This window comes from Protomyctophum bolini, assembly GCF_963924005.1.
Source record: "Protomyctophum bolini genome assembly, chromosome: 16".
Taxonomy (NCBI): domain Eukaryota; kingdom Metazoa; phylum Chordata; class Actinopteri; order Myctophiformes; family Myctophidae; genus Protomyctophum; species Protomyctophum bolini.
In genome coordinates, this window is record NC_137877.1 from 10,885,245 (window position 1) to 10,906,846 (window position 21,602).

A 21,602-nucleotide genomic window follows, 5' to 3' on the forward strand; every position below is an offset into this window, starting at 1 on the left:
CATACTTCCTTGAGGGTTGACTCCGCCTCCCCTCTGGTTCCGGTGGAGGGTGTTGTGACTTGTGAGGTGTGCTGAGGTGATCTTTAACAAAAAAAATATCTTTATAACAGTGACATACAATCACATTTTCTCAGAATGTCCCCCTATTTTTTCTTATCCAACAATTTTGTAACACATTTTTCACCCGGTGACAATTACCTAATTGTAATCCTAGGCGCTACTCTACTCTGTCAGCCTGGGGAGAGCCCCAAAGCTTGGCAGAGCTCATGCTTCCTTCAATGCATGAGGAATGCCTGAGGAATGCCGGAGGAATGCATGAGGAATGCCTTATCACCTGACAGGTGATACAATACAATACAGTAGGTCTACTACACCAGAGCCTTAGATATAGACAGAGTTACGCAAACTGCGTTCACTTCATGGAGCCAGTCCAATGGCGGCTATCCTACATAGACTTCTATAGAGCATGGGGTCAACCAACTGGGACAAGTCCTGGACCGGAAGTAGGCAGAAATGCATTGGACTCAGGCTACAGCCCAGCTTTAATGATCTTAAATCCCTTTATTTTAGATTGTTTTGTAGTACAACATAAACATTAAAGAGACTTTAGTAGGTGCATGGTGGCACAGTTGGTATTGCTGTCGCCTCACAGCTAGAAGGTCCTGGGTTCGATTCGCTGGCGGCGTGTTTCCTCCTCCGCGTCATCAGTGCCCATACCCGAAGGCGGGGTTGGCGAAAGGGCCTTTCTGTGTGGAGTTTGCATGTTCTCCCCGTGTCCCCTAGGGTAGGTACCCTCACAAAAACATGCAGTAATCCTGGTCTCTAAACTGCCTCCCCCTGGCCAGCCGGGGCGCCTGATGGAGGGGAAAGGAACTGGTTGGAATAACGTGTTCCTTCCACGCGCTACGTCCAACCAGGGAAACTCCCCCCTGTCAGGTGTAAAGGAGCAACTTGGACACTCAAGCATGAAGGAAGCATGAGTTGAGTCCGTTGCTCTCCCCAGGTTGGCGGAGGGTGTGTAGAGCCCAGGATCACATTAGATGATTGACACAGGGGTGAAAAATGGGTTACAAAATCGTGGGATAAAAAAATATATATAAAGAGACTTTAGTTGTTACTGTACAATACTTTAAAACAGTTGTCATGTTGCACACATGCTTAAAATAGCTCTTATTTGCGCCGCCCTTGTTGAAAACAATGTATTTCCAACTCCAGCTTGTCTCAGTTCAGGCTGCATGAACAGCGCTCGAGCGCTCGGTTTCTGCCCCCTCTGTATCGTAACTATTATATTAGATGGCTCTGGCCTACACTACAAGGCTCACAGTGACATCATTTTGTATTAAGGTGCATGACTGAAATTGCATGTAGGCCAGGGGTGTCTACCTTGGGCCAGCAGTTTCCAAACTTTTCTTTTTCTTGGATTCCCCCCCCCCCTGTCCCTCCCCTGAGGAAAAACTGAGCTTATTTGTGTATTTATCTTGCTACTGTAGGCCACTCTACTCCATGATCATATACTCAAGTGTGGGAGTTAGGTTATACAGTTACAGCATAACAGATGACGTTTTAGATTGATATCACCCGAACACCATCAAGGCAGAAAAAGTGGATGAAACAGAATCTCAGGCCACAAGCTATATAAGTACATGCCATGAGTTATTAACATAGAATGTCAAACGAAATGCATTAAAGGCATCTCTGTAAATCAATTGGTATGGAATGGAATGTGTGTTATGATTCTAACATGTATGTTTTAAATCTTATTTTGACATGCATGTGATCTTTGGGGCCTGGGCCTGGAAACCACTGCCCCTATAGGCGACTTTATAAGCTTTGTAATGGTCTACTAAGTAGACTGTGTGAAGTAGACTCTACTTCACACAGTCTGTCACTATAGGGCAAGTGAAGGAAAATCCCAGCATAGCAACAGAAGGGGTTCAGATGCACTGAGGGCAATGAGAGAACACTCACAGTTGACAGCAGGCAAGTCATTTTCTTTGTGCGTGTGTTTGCCATACAGCCATACACTCACCTCTTCCACTCTGCCATTAACACCATTAGCAGCAAGTCACACAAATCATCAATAGGTCATCATGTCAGATAAAGCAACCTCTTGACTTGTGATATTTGTAATCCAAAACCTAGCCCAAAAGCTTGTTATAGGTGGCCACATGTGGGTGACAGGGTCATGTTTCCTGAATGTTAAGTGTTATTTAGGTGGCTGGCATATGTCACCACTCACCATGCAACAACCCCCAACCCCACCGCCGCCATTAACATCTAAGTCCTTACCACCGCTGAGAGGCAGAGGATGTCACAAGATGACTGTTCGATTTTCACCCTCCAATCTGATTACACGCACACAAGCGCACACACGCACACACACTCCCCAAATCCCCCTGACCTCTTCCACTCTGACTCTGCCCTCATTTACTTTTGTTAAGGAAAGGACCATTAAGGGCCCAGATCCAAACACAGACCCAGGCCTGCTGCTCTGCACACTACACTCTCGCCATTAACCCTTTTGTGATGGACAGACCCACATGAGGCTGCTGTGTGTGTGTGTGTGTGTGTGTGTGTGTGTGTGTGTGTCTCAATTTGTAATACTAGCCCTTACCCGTTGTGAGATATTTGCCCTGTCTGTCTGTCTGTCTGTCTGTCTGTCTGTCTGTCTGTCTGTCTGTCTGTCTGTCTGTCTGTCCATCACAAACACACATACACTGCGCAATTACGCACACACACGTGTGTGACATTAGACATTATAGACATTATATAAACCACAAAAGGTGATTTATAGACGTAGCCTTAGCCTATACAAATATACACTTTTATAACAAAAAACAGGAAATCATCATATAAAGAAAGTAAAAAGGGAAAAAAATTACAGTATGGTGAATGTCTTAATGGCTGTTGGTGGGTGTTCCACATTTTGCTGGCATAGGAGCGAAATTAATTTAGTCTGTTTGAGCCGAATCTGGGTTGCACATGGTTTGTTGAACTTCCTCTGGTGTTGTGGGTGAGGACTTTGTTGACATTAAGTATTTTTAGACAGGTACATTGGTATCTTGGTGGTGTAGCGAATGTCAATGTTATAGACCACCAGACCCATTGCAAGATGCTGTACTCTGTCTGTCGTCAACCCTAAGCCATTCCAGCCTGTCAAAATGGGCAGGGGTGAGGTGGGTTTTGGGAGTGAGGCCAAGTAGTAGCCTGACCAGTTTGTTTTGGCAAGTCTGGAGCCTTGTTTTATAAGGACCTTTGATGTGCACGACACGTTAATGTTCTTCCTCCCCGTTTAGTTAGTTAGTTTCTGAACAGGCATAGATTAGCTCCTCTGAAAAGCCAAGGAACTTTCCATCCAGCAGGACAGTTATGTTGTCTGAATGGATTAAAGGAAAGAGAGGAAGGAAACAGCTGGCAAGATGGAGGGAATTATTAGAGGAAAGCTAAGGAGAAGTACAATGACTGTATGTATATTTATCCCTTTGTGTGAGAGGCAGTGGGTTTCCTCCTACCCCGGCTGTCCCATCATCCCATGAAAACACCTGCAGAGTTTGAGTTCTATTGTCTATTCCACTCTGTTGTGTCATGTTATGTCATGTTATGAATTAATAGAGCTGTTTTAACCTTAATATAAGTGACAGTGCATTTGCATTTAGTCTTTCGGATGAAGGGATATACGCAAGTTGCGGACTTGACCAAGACAGGAGGAAACCACTGTCATTCGGGTACTCGGCTCCCCCCTACACAAGACACACTGGGGAGGAAACCCGGGGCCCTCCTTGGCTAAACACAGTTCAATGCAAGGGAAGGAACTGGACAGTGTGTACAGGAGTACATTAAACACTCCTGTACACATTAAACACTCCTATGAAACTGGAATATCCTCCTCTCAGCTTGAGTTTATAACATCACCACAGTACTATCAGAGAAATGGAAGGTATGCTATACACAGCAACATTTATTAATTAACCATGTAAAGTTAGAAACATTCAACTAGCATTAATAAACCTAACCTATATTTAATTGTCGTCTTCTTTGGTGCATATAGTCACAGATGTGAGGGGAATCCTTTGCTCTGTAAACGTTCTCATAAATTACATGGATAACAGAGGGGTATCTGTATCACAGGAACACATAGTAGTCCATATCAATGGAGAAAACCAAGAAAACCAAAGATGACTATATGTATTCCTTTGCTAATGCTGCCATCTAGTGTCTATAGCATCCTAGTCACAATTAGTTTCGAGGGAATAGAAGTTGAATGACTTGTGAGAGAGATTGCTCTATGAACCCTTTGCCTTTGTGTTTTTCATCATATATTTATTTAGTTTCTGCATAAGATTGGGGTTGAAAACTATAAGAAAACCATAGCAAGCACGCACATGTTTTCAAGCCTTTCATCAAATAATATGTCCTTGCACTGCGTGGTCTGTGTGGTATGCTTTCACAATATAGTAAGACGAACAGTGTAAGCTATCTACAGTATAGCTCTGTGTGTTAGCCAGACAAATTCCTGCACATACCGTATCTTGTGAATAAAACTACAGTATTCTGATATTCATTCAAAGTGAACTACACCAATTAACCAATATAGAGCAGTAGGACTTACAGAATATAAAAGATTACTGAATGAAAAATGTGAAGTATCATAATGTAAAGTTATTTTGTAATTAGAATATTACAGCAGTCACTCGATCCTGTAGATTTACACTCATTTGATGAATTAGACCCTTCCTTACCCAGGAGTCAGCCGGCTCCTTATCCAGACATCAGTCATATCAAAACTTGGCTATTGTAACTCCCCCCTTTACTGGCCTACCGGCATGCACACTTATATGCCTCTCCAAATGATCCAAAATGCAGCAGTTTGCTTGGTATTCAACCAGCCAAAATTCTCACGTCTCCCCCCTTCTCAGCTCCCGGTCGCGGCCGGCACAGTAGTGCACAGAGAGTACAAAACTCTGGCCTTCAAAGCAAACAAATGTATGGCCTCCCCATATCTTGCAAGTCCCTACAAACCCTTCCACAGGCTCAGATCATCCAACAATAAACTAATGAGGGTAGTCCTTTATCTCTCCCCAAGAACCCACATTGGCGCTAACCATTTTAGAGAATTAAATTGGCTCCCAGTGGAAGGCAGAATACAACAACTGAGACTCATTATGGTCTATAACATTTTAAAAGAACAATGCCCAAAATATTTTAAAGGTTACTTCCCGTGTGTTAACCAGTTCCATAGTTTGAACACAAGGGCTAGTGTAGCTGATCTTAAACCACCAAACCTGAGACATAGGGTAGGTAGAAGCTCGTTTAAATATACAGGGGTGGAGGATTGGAACAAAATTAAATTTGCCCAGTCTTTGAACATTTTTAAAAATATGTTGAAAAAGTGGCTGATGGGCAAGTTAGTATAGTGCTGTATTTATCTATTTATATCTATTTATTGTCTTTTGTTTATTGATCTATGATGGCCGGTTGTAAATGTCATTAGTAGTGTAATGTTAAGTACACATGTTCTTCTTAGCATATGCTGTAACTATTTATTTATTTATTTGGATCACAATGGAATTAAGTCCTCTGACCTTTTGTGCAATCCTGATAATTCTGTACTGCTCTTCTATGAATTGTATCATGAATATATAAAAAAAGAAAAAAGAAAACACAGGGAAGCTGGAAGTACCTTCACTAAAAATGCCGGACAACGCTCCACTCGTCTCAAACTATTCTTCCTTCTGGCTCCAAAACTATGGAATGCACTTCCCATTGCAATTAGAACTGCAGACTCACTCCCAATCTTCTGCCGTCGTCTGAAAACCCACTTCCATCTTAGTCCGTACGTACGTAGCACTTGCCGTAGCACTTGCCCTAGCCTCAGCGACCTTACAGGCGTATGCAAAGGCTAAACTTAAGTAACTTAGATAGCATTTTATGTAGACATAGCACTCTATAGTGTATACGTGTAACAGTATTATATAATTACACAAAATATGATACAAATAAGTGCTTCTACCTGTCTTAATTCTCCATGGTTCATGTGTGTAGGAATACATAGTGCATAAGAGGTCACAGCTCCTTTAAGTCTCCCCCTTTTGCCCCCTGTATAAATGTCCTGCGACACCTCCACCTCTTCCTTATGTACTTCCGTCTTGGAACGAGGTGGGTGTCTTTGTTGACTTCTCTGTATGACATAATAAGAATTGTACTTGCAAATTGATTTATACAGTGTTTGTTTAACTCTGTTTAGAGAGGAGTATATGCACTACTGAGAGCTAACGTGGAGACGTGTCTGTTGTTATTCTTTGTCAGGTATGTTACGTTTTATTATTTGTTGTGTTACTGTCGTTTGCTTATGTATACTTCCGTCTTGGAACAAGAGAGGAGTCTATGCACTACTGAGAGCTAACGTGGAGACGTGTCTGTTCTTTGTCAGAATAAAGCGTGGTTTCCAAAGAGAGTTCTGGGTCCGTCTGTCCATTCAACACAACGGACAGACAGATTACACCGGTTACATACGTATAGTTTCATTATAGATATTCCACTGTTAAGTTCTTATCTTACGTATGATTCACGATGACTATTTGTTATGTATTAAGAGATGGATTAAGAGTGTCTGCCAAATGCCTGTGAGAGAGAGTTGAGGGGGTAGAAAGAAAAGAAAAGATTGAAAAAGTACAGTCAGACTTGGGCCCAGGCAATTACCCATACAAAAATGACAATAGCTTTAGTCCAAAAAGGTTCCACATGTCAGGGAACAAAGAACGACTTCAACAACTGAAGTCGGGCAATCAACTAACTACACGTACCTAGGGTTGAAGATCGGTTCCACTGGAGATTAAATACACTTGGCCATTAATTAACTGAAAGAGCGCCAATTGCACTATGCAGCTTTAGTAGTAGAGATCTCTCATTTTGCTGCAGACGTAATGTTTGGGCAGTGTGAGCTATACAGTACTAGCGTGTGTGGAATCATGGAATGGAGCCATGTGTATTTGGCAGGTCAAGCCACACCACTGACAGGTTGCTGTTGTTCTTTCTTGCCTCCCTGATGATGTGTCACCAGACAAGTGAGCTCCAGACAGCCTGGCATCCCTGAAATGCCACCCATCTGGACTGAAGTCTCAATGTATTGTTATGGAAGTTTTCACAGTATACAGGCTATGTATTCTTGGCCAGAATGTGTGCACAGAGGATTGGAAACAGCACTAAAGAAGACCTTCACCTCAACACACAGCAGGAGATGATACAAAACGGATCCAACTGCGTGGCGTTTTTCTCGCTCGGGATCCGCACCCTTCACTTTCCATTATTCTGGGATATTCTCTCTTCTCCAGAATACTCGCAGGAACTTCTTCAGACCAGGGTTATTATAGTTAACTGAAACTAACTAAATAATAGATATCTCGTGGTAAGCTATTACCACGAGATACCACCACTGTGGTAGCATAGCATGAGGCCTTGAGTTTCAGCAAAACACAGGAGAGAGAGTTGACTGGTCGACTGATTGTCTTTCTTTGGACATTGAGCTAATGTTTGGACAGGATTCACATTACTTTTTGTCTTATGCATGGGATCATCTTGCTACCAATTGAAACCATTTTGAAATCCATTTTCCTTGTGGACCAAAAGTAATTGCATAAGCATAAGCCTCCAAAATCAAACTCCTTTGCCAAACACGAGAACACAAGATTTGATAAAAGAGCATTAGTCCAGAATTAATAATAATATTTTTACCGTATTACTTGCGCAAGCAGAGCGCACAAGTACTGCGATCGGCTGGATATGTATTTTTTTGCTACCCATTTTGCAAGTCTGTGTATGGTTGGAATAACGTGTTCCTTCCACGCGCTACGTCCAACCGGGGAAACTCCCCCCTGTCAGGTGGTATCTCGTGTTATTATAGTTAACTGAAACTAACTAAATAATAGATATCTCGTGGTAAGCTAGTCTGAAGAAGTTCCTGCGAGTACACCTGTAGTAGTGTAGACTAGAGTCTCTAGTCTACATTGTAGCATTATAGCAACAATGAAACTCTATAGACTCTATTCTACTCTACACAGGAATGTAGTAGGAATAAGTGAAGCTCCTATGAGGGGATTTATATATAACACTGTGAAAAAGCAACATTAGCCATCTTACTCTTCTGTCTCAATTCGGTGAAATGTCTTCTGTAATGGATCATGATGGAAGCAGCGTTTGCTCCCCCACTACTAACAATAGAGATGTTGTTGTACAGGGCTGTCACTGACCATCACTAGTGTGCTGATTTATATAACCAGAAAACAGAAACAAGTTAATAAAACAAGTTAAAAAGTTAGTTTCAAGTGAAGAGCGACGCATTTCTTTATTATTGTTTTAATATGTTGAAGTATAAATTGGGCTTAAGGGCTTTGACAAAGTATACAGTATATTAGGCTTAAATACTGTATGATGCACGTGAGTGTTTGACGTCACATCATTGAACTACGCTAAGAGCTAAGAGAAATGGAAACAAACGCTACGGAAAGATTGGCCACCCATGGAGTGGATTATCTTTGGCTGTTTTACCCTGAATGCAAAACTGTTCCCCAGAACTGTCTGACATGACTGATGATGGTAAAGTAAATAAAGGAATGAGGATTAAACCCGCTGGCCCAAGATGTTTGATATGAAAACACTGAATGTGGATCCACTGGACGTTGCAAAGTGGTTGAATTGAGGGTGCTACAGAGTCCAAATGTGTGCTATATGGTGATGTTTACGTGCTGCCGAAGGTTGTTGAGAAATGTTTGTGTCTGTGTGAGTGGTGGATGTGTACAAGAGTGAATGAGAGAGAGCTGAGTGAGAGACAGAGACAGAGAGAAAGGGAGAGCAGGAAAATGGAGTTTGTAGCAGTTGAGGATGGGCTGTTCTTTGGCATTGGGAAGAATTTTTCAAGGCCTTGAGGGTGATAGCAGACAAACTCAACAATGCATCAAGAGAATATGTACCCTCATGCACATGAGCCTGTGCACACACACACACACACACACACACACACACACACACACACACACACACACACACACACACACACACACACACACACACACACACACACACACACCATCCATACAAATGCCTTCTCCCTCTGTGTCCCTCTTCTCACACCACTGTGGTAGCATAGCATGAGGCCTTGAGTTTCAGCAAAACACAGGAGAGGGAGTTGACTGGTCAGCGACTGAATGTCTTTCTTTGGACATTGAGCTAATGTTTGGCCAGGATTCACATTACTTTTTGGCTTATGCATGGGATCATCTTGCTACCTTGAAACCATTTGAAGGCCATTTTCCATGTGGACCAAAAGTAATTGCATAAGCCTAAAGCCTCCACTGCATAAGCCTCCAAAATCATAGGTAAATATCTGACTAGGCACAATAATAAGTAACATATTCTCATATACAATGTCAATTTAGCAACACAGCAAAAGCGTAGGCTATCATGACCGTCCTAGAGAGTCAGCTTTCTATTCAAGACTCTCGCACATTTGAGAAAAAGTAGATCCTGACGTCCCTCATCAAGGTGTGACCTGGTGGTCTCTGTGCGCTAATAGCCCACACAGGCTGATGACATTCCACAGTGCCCTCGTGAGCCACATCTCACAAGGCTTCACAGGGGCTTCACAGGGGATTTGCTACTTGGGATCATAAGGTCGTTGAAAAAAGTGGGATAGAGCAAATTAGATTTTAAGTGAAGTCACAGTTACCTTCAAACTGTTTCACCTACACTACAAGCCGTATTATTAGATGCTGAAAGTCTAGCTATTTTGTGGCATGTCGTCACAGAGGTGAGGCCTATGCAGAATGCTCTTTTGGGTGCATAGTAGTGACCTCTGTGTCTGTTACATAAAAGCGTATCATTCTAAAGTGAGGGTGATAGTGAAAGGAGTAGGAGTCTACACGTCCACTGGTTTCTGCAGCGTGTCGACTAAAGTAAACTGTAGAGGGTGGCAATAAGCTCTCACTGATTTCCATCATGTGCGTAAAACGTCTCACAAGATTATTAAGAACATTAATTGAAATGTAAATTTGTAATTCATGACTGTTCAGTTATGACACTGATTGGTCCACAGAAACAATAATAACAATTGCGACTGTAGGTCGCAGATTACTATGAAATCCTGCAAAGCCTGTCCGTCCGTCCGTCAGGTCGCACCACCATATATGGCCGTCAGCCCGTTACGCCTTGTGACACGTCATGCCACCATATATGGTCGATGCTCCATATAAGCTATGGCCCTCTCCATATGAAGATCACGACACTGACCTCATCAAACCTGGATTTTGGCTGAATGTCTTGACTGTATAGGCCTATCTCGTGCTGTTAACATTTCTGACTAAAAGTATTCAATCAATCAATTCTGGGATATTCTCCCTTCTCCAGAATACTCACAGGAACTTCTTCAGACCAGGGTTATTATAGTTAACTGAAACTAACTAAATAATAGATATCTCGTGGTAAGCTATTACCACGAGATACCACCAGCATAGCATGAGGCCTTGAGTTTCAGCAAAACACAGGAGAGAGAGTTGACTGGCCAGCGACTGAATGTCTTTCTTTGGACATTGAGCTAATGTTTGGACAGGATTCACATTACTTTTTGGCTTATGCATGGGATCATCTTGCTACCAATTGAAACCATTTTGAAATCCATTTTCCATGTGGACCAAAAGTAATTGCATAAGCATAAGCCTCCAAAATCAAACTCCTTTGCCAAACACAAGAACACAAGATTTGATAAAAGAGATTAATCCAGAATTAATAATAATATTTTATAATTTTTACCTTATTACTTGTGCGCTCTGCTTGCGCAAGTAATAAGGTAAAAATAATAAAATATTATTATTAATTCTGGATTAATGCTCTTTTATCAAATCTTGTGTTCTTGTGTTTGGCAAAGGAGTTTGACTTTTTTATTGGCCAAAAAGGCAAAAACATTCATTTGGGGGGGTCTGACTCACTCTAGGAGTCTAGGACTATATGAAAAAGTTTGAGAACCACACTGCCTTTAAGCCAAGGGAACATCTGGAACCGTACCAGTCTAGTGAGGCATTCCAGAGCCACCACTCCCCACTCCACCCATCTGCGCTCTGGAGCTACTACTAGTTTCCACATGGTGGAGCGCATTGGCTCCACCGCGTGTCACTCATGCTTTGTGGCCGGGTATGGGAGGAGCAGGGTGAATGGATGAAGCGAGATCAACGGACGAGAGGCGGTGCAGCTGTCAGTTGTGTTCCTCATTCTCGTGAAAAGTCGGCTTGTTGTTCAGACTACTTAACTGCTTTCAGTGCTTTGGCCGTGGCTCCGCTGAGCGCATGCAATGTGTACACCGTTGGAACATGAGGGTTCGCTTCCTGAGTGCGCGCAAAACAGCGTTGAACCCTCTTCAGCACTTTGAAACCGATTTTGGGAGAAAAACCTAGGCTTTTAGTTTTGGAACGCCAATCTGGATACATCCAACAAGCCAGACCCCCCAGCTTTTTTTTGCCACATGCCTTTCAGTTTCCACCAAGAGAAGGTTGTTTTAACTCTTTAAGTGAATGTTTTGACGGACGACACGCATCTCAGCGCACAGTCCCACACCTCACGGAGAGACTTGTTGCATGGAGAGCAACCCATCCCAGGGGGGCTGCACCCTATATCAATCCCCGTTCATTACAAAGTAGCTATCTACATGCGTGTATAATGGTCTGATTTTAAAAGAGAAGACTGTGCGTGGGGGTGAAATTGAATGATGTTCTGTTAATTTCAGTTGAGCTGCCGGCTGCTGAATGTGAACACTAGTGATTCTTTCTGAACATTTTGTCGTGGTGGTCTCTCTGGACACAATTAGGGGGAGTGGAGTCACTGGTTCGGGTTCTTCTCTGCTCTGGTCACAGATGAGCGACCGAGCCCACTTGGATTAAGCTTTTAGAAAAGTGCTGCCTCTCGGACTCTCGCTGCTCGCACCTAACCCAGCTGTCATTTAAATGGCAGCCAAAAACAACCAAGAGAAACTTCGCGCGAGGCAAATTCGTCCAGTAGATTGATTTTCTCCCGAAAAGTTTGAAACCAAGCTAGGCTTCTTGTCGACATGTCGGAGCGCGATGAGGACGAGTTCATCCCACCGAGAGCGTCCCGTGGCCGGCGGAGCGGCGTTATCCTCCCCGGTGGTGGTGGCCAGGACACCGACGCCATCCTCCTAGAGTCGGTGAAAGCAGCTCCGCGCCGAAGCAGCATCATAAAGGTTAGAGACCGTGACTGAAACATGTACTATTGCATTCATTTTGTTATGGTCAACACGTTCAGAACCATAAATTAGGCATATTTCCGTAATATTATTGCTTTTAAATCTGGTGTCAGTCATCAGTTGGGCTATAGAGGCAGGTGTGTTAATTTCTTCAACTCAAATCAAACGACGACAGGGGATGTTGCTGGTTTGGTTTTAGTTTGTTTAGTTTAGTGTAGAGAGAGAGGGCTTAAATAGTAGCTGTATAGCCCAAGTCTGTAGGTATGCAGCTGAACCCAGATGTATCCTGGGCTGCCTGCATGTCTACTGTACCGTAGCCTACAGTAGCCTATTAGGGTACTGGACGCGCACTGGACATTACAACAGCGCATTTCATGCCACCAGCTGGGCGATCCTCTGGTCACGTACGTCCTTCAACGCGGCACACGTGCGTACCTATACCGGTATATTCACATGCCAGGCCACTGGCCAGCCAATCTGAATAATCCCAGGCTCTCTCACATTTGACTGGTTATGAAAGTAACCACACTACATTCTTTGTTGGATTAATCATGCCACGTGAAAAAAAATCCCGTTCATAAGAAAGCTTAACCTACTTTCTAAGCATTCTTTTGTGTTAATAATGCTATGACGCACAGGCTGATGAGCTGGGTTCCTGCGTTTTGTGTGATTTACACAGCATAGGCCTACTGGATATTGCACTATAATATTTCCTTGCCAGCATAGTTATAATGTATGCACTTGGTCACTTGGGTGATAAATAAACCTGTGGTTTACTGTGTGGGCGGGGTTGGCCTAGTCTTGACTTTGACAAACTGACATGTTGACATTTTTAGCAGACAGATTAAGATCACTAGCAGATTGACAGACAGGTGACGTGTTGTGGTTTTCGTTTGCTACCGTCAGATGGACCCTCGCCTACAAACAGACTACCCTGGTTTTCCATGGTCACCTGTGATCAAATTGCAGGTCATCTGAACCCACTGAGTGAGCAGGGATCATGTTTGACAATCACTACCTCTCATGTCTAACATATCCACCTCTCCTGAGGTGGATATGTAGACATGAGAGGTAGTGAATGTAGACATGAGAGGTAGTGATTGAGGAACCCCATCTTCAGGATCACTATAATTATATTCAACAGAATTCCTATTAATGTATGATGCCGCGTAAAGCTCAGTCCACATCAAAGATACACAACTTGTTGGAACTATAGCAGCCAGTTGCAGCGGTCTGACTCTGAATTGACCCGGGTTGTGGGCTTAATTTTAAATAAAGTTGCAGCTGGTCACATGGGTAAGTCAATCACTGTGCCACTGATACTCGCTGGCAGGAAGTAGATGAAAGGAGGGACAGAGCAAGATGAGAGGGGCGATGTCAGTGACAGGCACGATCAGCTGTCACCATGCAAAGCAGGAAGGAGAGGGAGCAAGAGAAGGAGTGTGTGTGTGTGTGTGTGTGTGTGTGTGTGTGAGGCAGGGTGAAAACTGAAAAGAAGAGAGATGGGATGATTTTTTTAATTATTATACAGCGGACTGACCTCATGCCTCCTTCCATGCATGCGTTAATCGTTATCGAGGCAAAAGTTTGAAGTAATCGTGATATTGGTTTGAACGCCCAGCCCTAGATTGAAGTGTCTGGTAGAATAAACTGGGATGGCTTAAGAGAAGCATTTTGTTCTGGTTAGGACGTTAGGTGGTGGCGGTAAATGTTCACACTTCAGCCCTGTTCCACAGCTCCATTGCTGAAACAACACAGGGGGGTCCCCACCCTCTCATTAAGCCTCTTTGTGCATCGAAACCTACTGCCCGCTGAGCCCACTGGAAAATGACAGAAAGGCTGAGGTGGTCTTACCCCGCCTCGTCAAGGCTCAGATTACCAGTCAGAACATGCATGCTCATGCACACATGGCTGCCATAGAGCCATGAAAACTTGAAAAGTGATAATGATTCGTGGGGCCCGAGGGTTACTGTACATGGGGGCCCGCAGTATTAATATCATTTTTCAGTTTATGTTTAAAGGGGCCTGGTATCGTATCTTGTCACGGGGCCCAGAACGTCTGGCAGACGGCCCTGCTCATACACACGCAATCCCCCCCTCCCCCCAATCCATCACATGCAGACAAAGAACTGCGATTCGAAATTTCTATTTTCTGCCCAGGATTCAAACTCGGTTCATCTGCTCGAGAGGCCAAATTTCTACCGTTCACACAAGTGGAAATCCCTGCTTACTGGCAGGGGAGGTATTTTGGGCATAATAAGCTTCAGGCAGTACTACTTGTCAACCAGTAGATGTCCTACCTGACACCAGGGTCTAGATTCTAGACCCTGGTGAAACTTATTTAAAATAAATGAAAAAGTTATTTTAACCGATCTGGAAGTGTTTGTTACAACAATGTAACACGTACATGATCTGAAGCGGTTGAAGGTGGTCTCCCTATGGGAGAATTCTAGACTAGAATTCTTATTCTTATATTATTGTAACAAACACTTCCAGATCGGTTAAAATAACTTTTTCATTTCTTTTAAATAAGTTTCAGATTGCAACTTTAACGCGGTCACTGCACAGCCAGTGAACTTTGAAGTGGTACATGGTGGTAACCGTAATGTACATCCCTGCTGTACACTGTAAAATCAGCTCACAGTGTTCATTTGTCCATAAAGAGCTCGATACACCTGCATACCTGCACTGGTCTTACATTGGGTGTAAATGGATGTGAAACCCCAGAGATGTGCCAGAGGCTAGATAGCATATCTCTTCTTAACAACTTTTTGCGTGTGTGTGTGTGTGTGTGTGTGTGTGTGTGTGTGTGTGTGTGTGTGTGACATTGTATGTGTGTTTAAAGGACCACTTCACCACTTTTCAACCTATCTTCAAATAATAGGTCCTCACTAATAATCATGATAAAATGGCATGATTTTTTCCTACTCAGTCTGTGTCTCATAGGAGGTCTGTGGGCAGTCCTAGAAACCGTCCTCCAGTGAGATCATCATTAGGCAGATTTTTGTACAAAAATGTTTCGATTTTTATTATCGTGAGAACGATGGCTTCCATTTTCGCATTGCAACTTTTCAGGACTAGAAAGCCTGCAGTTTCTATTAGCTTGTATTCCCCATCGATAATCACTGGAGGACGGTTTCTGAACTGCCCACAACCCTCCTATGAGATACAGACCGAGTAGAAAAAAATTGTGCCATTTTTTTCATTATTATTAGTGAGGACTATTTTTTTTGTTATCAAATGTTTTTATTTTATTTAAGACAATAAATTACAATAAAATGTTAACACCATGAATGAATAAAGAAAACAAAACACATGTAAAAACAACACATAACAGCAAAAGCAAGGAACACAAAAACAAACAATCCCACCCACCCCTCCCCCCGGGACCAAAGATGCCACAAAAAGACAATGTCAGGACTCCTACCACTGTGCAATGGGAACATACAACAAATAAATAATAATGACTAAATCATGTCCCCAACCAAATCTGCAATACCAGACCAAATCTCAATGTTTTCCTCTTTTGCGCCGTGCAATCTTGCTGTTGACATCTCTAGATAAATGATATCCAGAAAGGTCAAAGCCCATTGGCGAAATGTCAATGTGTGAGGTGGTTTCCAGTGCGAAGCAACCATCTTCTTTGCGGCCGTTACGCCAGCAAAGAAGACACGAATACGGGTATTATTTAAAGGCAATTGGGATACATCGTTTAATAAGAATAGAGATGGGGAGGGTGTAATGTTAATTTGTAGAATAATCGAAAGTTTAGCAGCAACCAAATTCCAAAATGTAAGGACATCCGGACACTCCCACACCATATGAAAGAATGTACCTATGGTGTTCGGAGTGCAGAAAGTGCAGTTATGGTTATTTAAAATCCGCATAGCACACAATCTGCGGGGAGTTAAGTATGTCCTATGAACAAAATTTAGATGAATTTGCTGATGATCGGGATTCCTAGAAGATAGGGCAACATTAGACCACACTGTATCCCAGCTCCAATCTGGATCTAGATTTGGTATGTCATTCCTCCATACAGTATCGACAGCCAAGGTCTCATAACTAGATTCTAATAAATAATCATACAATATGGAAACAAAACCTCTTGATCTAACATCACAGATAAGTCTATGCAAAGGGTGCATTGCAAGGGGGGTCTGCCATGGAACCCCGTATGTCCTCATGGCAGTTCTCAATTGTAGATAGAAAAAGAAAGAGTTACCGGGCAAGTTAAAAATATCACATAAATTCTGGAAAGAACGTAAACCATTGACATCAAATAAATCACCCAAAGTATGAATCCCCTTGGAACTCCATCTGGGAAAACGAATAGGACGATTGTCCAAAAGCAAACCATCATTGTTGAACACTGGAGAAAACGAATTCCATTTCAAATCAATCTTGCGCAATTTTTCAGCCGCTCTCCATACTGTTACTAACTGAGAAATGATTGGCCCAAAGCGAACTTTGCATTGATTATTCGTTATGTTTGAATAGATCAGATCTCTCAATTCATTAGTGAGGACTATTATATGAAGATAGGTTGAAAAGTGGTGAAGTGGTCCTTTAAATAACGTCGAAAGGATATACCGGTACTATTGGAATGTGCGACAAGTTAAACATTTTTGAGATGTTCTCTCCGGGTCAATTCAAATCTTTCCAATTGTAAACACTTGCACGCACACACTTAGGCGTGCACACGCACACTTGCATAAGCACACTTAAGACAGTTGTAGGTCTTTATGTCAGGGCCAGTTGTCATTAAAGCAGAGGTGCACAAGAAAAGAGAAAGTACAAGTGTGAATGTGAGCTGATTGTTCAGAGTTCTGTTGTGTCCAACCACACTGAGAAGAAATTAGTATGAAATAGAAACCCTCTGTCACGTTAGGGGAATAGAGTGAAAAACAATTTAAGTGCACTTGGATTTAGAAATGTCCAATTTTAATATTATGCATTGAAATACCGAATTCCAACTCATCTGAACTCTATTTTCACGGTTTTCCTTAGCAACTTTCTCTTCACATTTTTCCGTAGCAAATATGAATTGACAGGTTTTAAAATTGGTCTATGTGACATCTAATAGAAATAGTGTGTTTGTGTGTTTGAGAGGGATAGTAAAAGTAAAAAGCAGAGAAATTTAATGTAATTAGAAATATGTCAGAAATTCAATTGAAAGAAAAGTTTCTTCTGTTTGTCCAGTTTACATACAATCAGCCATTTATACTGTATTATAATTCAGGTCACTCCCACATGGATTCGTTGGCCTGGCTGTCAGTGAGCCATTTTCCTGCATATTAGAATGAGTAAGTGGGACGTTAATCTCAATCAAGTTAAACCGATTGGAGCCAGGGACGCAATATTAATCTTCCCCTTTCCAAACCAACAGCAAATAGCATTACTGTGCAATAGGCCAAACCATGCAAACCAACCAAAGCACAAACTCTGTGGTGTGGTGGATGTGTCATTCAGGCATCCGTGAGCAGGATTAAAACCAAATTTATGCTCAGTCGCATTGCACACTGTTAATACCTGATTACTTAGTCTTTTTGACTGCCAAAAGAATAGATTTTCAATGCAGTATAAATTACGTAGTAGACAGACGTGCAGGGTCGCGCACACACACTGACGCGCACACACTTTTACTGACAGACACACATTGAGAGTTGAGACACAGACAAACAGACACTGACATGCACACACACTGACTGACTGACAGACAGACATACAGGATTTCACGATGTGGCTCAGGGGAAGGCTTGTTGACTGTCTCCTTGACAGACCTGCGTGTTGCCTGACTGCTCTTATCACTGCACTGGAGGATGTAGGGTTGGGCAATTAACCCAAAATAGAACATATCCAATGATATCATATAGAACCTGTCACCAACTTAATGATTTCCCCAAAGCATGTGTTCATGAAGCATCCCCTTAACGTGATGTAATGTTGAGTGTATATAATTTAAATCAAATCACTGGTGCACAGACATTGACTGTCCAATTAAGTTTTTGAATTCAGTTGTGGCCACTTGCCAGTATATCTCTGTTTACATCTCTCTGGTACAAAGCTGTTTCGCATTCCAAAAAGTACAGATGCGCAAGCTACCACATTGTTATGTAGATGTACTTTCAGGTGATTTGGGCTTTATTCATTCCTTAAATTATTTTAAAATCACAAGGAATATGCACTCCTTCATTTGAAAACGTGTGCACACTCATGCGCACACACACACACACGCACACACACGCACGCACGCACGCACACACGCACGCACGCACGCACGCACGCATCAGACACATCTGATTAAAGGCCCATTTATAACTCCTGTGAGTGTACGTACAAGAAGCTTGCGTGCCTGCAGCATTCTCAAATGCATATATCTAGAATAGATGTGCATACGTTCAGAATGCACGCGGCATTGGTTACACATACTTTGTACAAATTGTACTTTATTGGACCTTTTCATAACCATAAGCTTTCAGAAAACATGCGCATGCACGAATGTGGAGAATTGACAGAAGTATCAGTACACGCAAAAAGTTCAACCTCACCTTAACCTTAACTCAATTTAATAACTAGCATTAATGTGACAATCCATCCCAAAAATAAAATAATTATGTATTTATATATTTTAGGGCTAATTACAAGTCTGGTGGATGTGATTGTGGCCCCCAGCCTAATCTAGTTGAATTCCCCTTGATCTAGCCCCTGCACCGTGATCAGACACAGAGGGGCACTGTCTGTTAGTGTTATTATTGGGGTGTGGCCCCTGGTGGGGAATTGTGCCCACTGACTGAGTGCTTTCTAGACTTCTAGTCCTTTCACTCTCTGACCATATCCGTTGCTGCTGTTTCGAGACCGACAACATCTCGGCTCACATAATTTGACATAAAGTTGTTTGTTTTATGTACATATTTGTTTATACATGTTGTACATATTGCACATATTATTTTAGGCATTTTTTGCTTTATACACATGATGTTGTGATGAGATAAAGTAGACAGAAATATTTTTATATAGGTGTCTGACCAACGGACTTATCTGATCGAATGATCTGATTCATGATATAACAGGTCGTAGGCTATCTGCTTTTATCCATTTATTCATTTTGGGTTATGTATCCCGGGTAATCATTAAAATATGGTCCCATGACTTATGTTTACAGCCTTTTATTGGACTTTAGATAACATTTGAACTTAATAACGACGCATCAGTTGTCAACAGTCAAGAAACCAAGATGACCAAGCTGACGTTACAATTATGTGGTTGAAACTAATCGGTCAGCTAAGATGATGCATAACCACTCCAGATTGTTTTGAACTTTTACTGCTTTGTTCATTTTACTGGCCTTTCTCAGAAACGATATCATGTGGTCCTGTTAGCTATGTCCCATTGCCCTGTTCTTTCTCAACCTCTCCTTCTTTGTCTAAGGCTATATCTCTTTCTCTCATGTGTTTTCTCAAGAGTTCAGTTTTCAAGGTGTTTCATTGTCTCATGCACGTACAATACAGCTGGAGCAACATTGCAGGCAGTGCAATTCTTGTAATTTGACCATGCCCAACAGGGTGGATGAAAATAAATAAAACAATAACCAGAAAAGTGCTCCTAACCACATATCTCCGCCAGGCTGGGTTGCCTATACCCAAGGCTCAGTTTGTTTCAACAAATGTGTGGCGGCCCCTATTGGCAGAAGTAAAGCGCTTCTTGAGGTGCACTCTATTCTATAGAGGCCCCTCAACGTGCGATTGCAATTTGGGTTATGATTGAAGTCATATAAGACATATGGTGTTTTTTGTAAGATGGGCCCACCCACAATTTTCGAAGGCAGTTACTGGCAATGGTGTGACCATATAGGCAGTTGTGTGTCATGACCAAGGAATCCAGGGGGGAAAACATTGCACAACTTACAGAGTTATAGGCCTAAATGTCACGTTTGGCCTGGTGGGGATAACAATATAATAATAGATTATAAGATTTAAAAGAGTTATATTAAGTGGTTCCTCTCTTTTCCATGTTTCTGTTTCTAATCTGCATATTTCCCTCTTGTTCACTCCGTCCTGCTGTGGCGAGAAGCAGACAATGATTTGTTTACTGTGTGTGTGTGTGTGTGTGTGTGTGTGTCAGCACTGACAGCCAGCCATCGGAGTGTCTGAGGATTCTCTGTTTTCTAGTATCGTTCTCCTACTGGCACCACAGCTCCCTAGGAACACACTCCACCACCTCATCACAGCTGCTGGTCAGGAGGCTGCTTTTGTGTGCGTGTGTGTGCACATCAGTGTTGTGTGCATGTGTTTGTGTGCTGGTTGTGAGTATTTGTGTGCGTCAGTGTGCTGGTGCGAGAGAGTGTGTTCGTCTCTCCAAGTGTGACGGACAAAAGGAGTCTGTGTAGTGCAAGGATTTGCGATTGTGTTTCAGCTAATGGCAACCTGTGTGTTGCTGATGACATACTCTTTTCTTAACCACGTTCAACCTGGTGTCTCTGATTTGGTCATGCCATTATATGCAAAAACTATTAATACCCACAACTATACCCAATTTAAAAAAAAATGATTCAATAATAGCAAAAATGCGTAATAATGCGATACATTGCTATTCGAATTCCAAATGTTTCTTGTGGACAGAATGATTTGTTGGCAAACTGAATATCCCTTTAAGGAGCGAGGGAATGAATGAATGAATCAATGATTTTATTTAAGTGTCATGGCACCTCGTGGCCCATTCCTCATGGGATTGTATGTCACCTTTTCAGACATTAATTGCAATATTCAAAAGTTGTTTTCCTTGTTTTCTTTTAATATACTGGTTCTTGATCATATACAACATAAATACAGACAGAACAAAACATAACATACTGTAAGTTTCATGTCTGAGAGAGAGAAGGAGAGAGAGGCTTTTATTGAATGTACGTGCAAGAGACATTTTGTATGACTTGTCATTTGACTGTGACAAATACCTGTGGTGTCAGTAAAACCGTAATGCGTATACATACATCATAAGGTTACAAGGCTATGTTGAAAAGAATCGTATGCGTGACGATTTTCACATGTGAAACTGAAGCCTGAATTATTGCCAAGGTGATAAGGTGAGACACGGAGGGAGAGAGACATTTGCACAAGTGCTTTACACAACACATGGAAAATCAAAACATTAACACGCTACAAGTTAACACAATTAAAATAACTTTGAAACAAGAATAAAACAGGAATGAAAATGGAAATGCATCAACTACACAGAGCACAGGAGGGGAGAGAGAGAGAGAGAGAGAGAGAGAGATGGGGAAATGGATAAAGAGGAAGGGGAGAAAATAAAGTCAGAATGGTAGATAAAGGAGCTAAGCATTGGTTGGCTATCATTTCCT

At 42.2% G+C, this 21,602-nt stretch overlaps 1 protein-coding gene across 2 annotated transcripts in view; it reads left to right on the forward strand.

Annotated features, from left to right (window-relative positions):
* Positions 1–11,290: 11,290 nt before the first annotated feature.
* Positions 11,291–21,602, forward strand: part of plcl1 (phospholipase C like 1) — an 83,390-nt gene continuing 73,078 nt past the window's right edge. For both annotated transcript variants that reach the window (XR_013965517.1, XM_080785687.1), the window contains exon 1: positions 11,291–12,241. Coding sequence is in view for 1 of the 2 variants with exons in the window: in XM_080785687.1 (XP_080641813.1) it covers positions 12,089–12,241 (153 nt within the window). In the remaining variant the exon portion in view is untranslated. The remainder of the gene's footprint in view (positions 12,242–21,602) is intronic.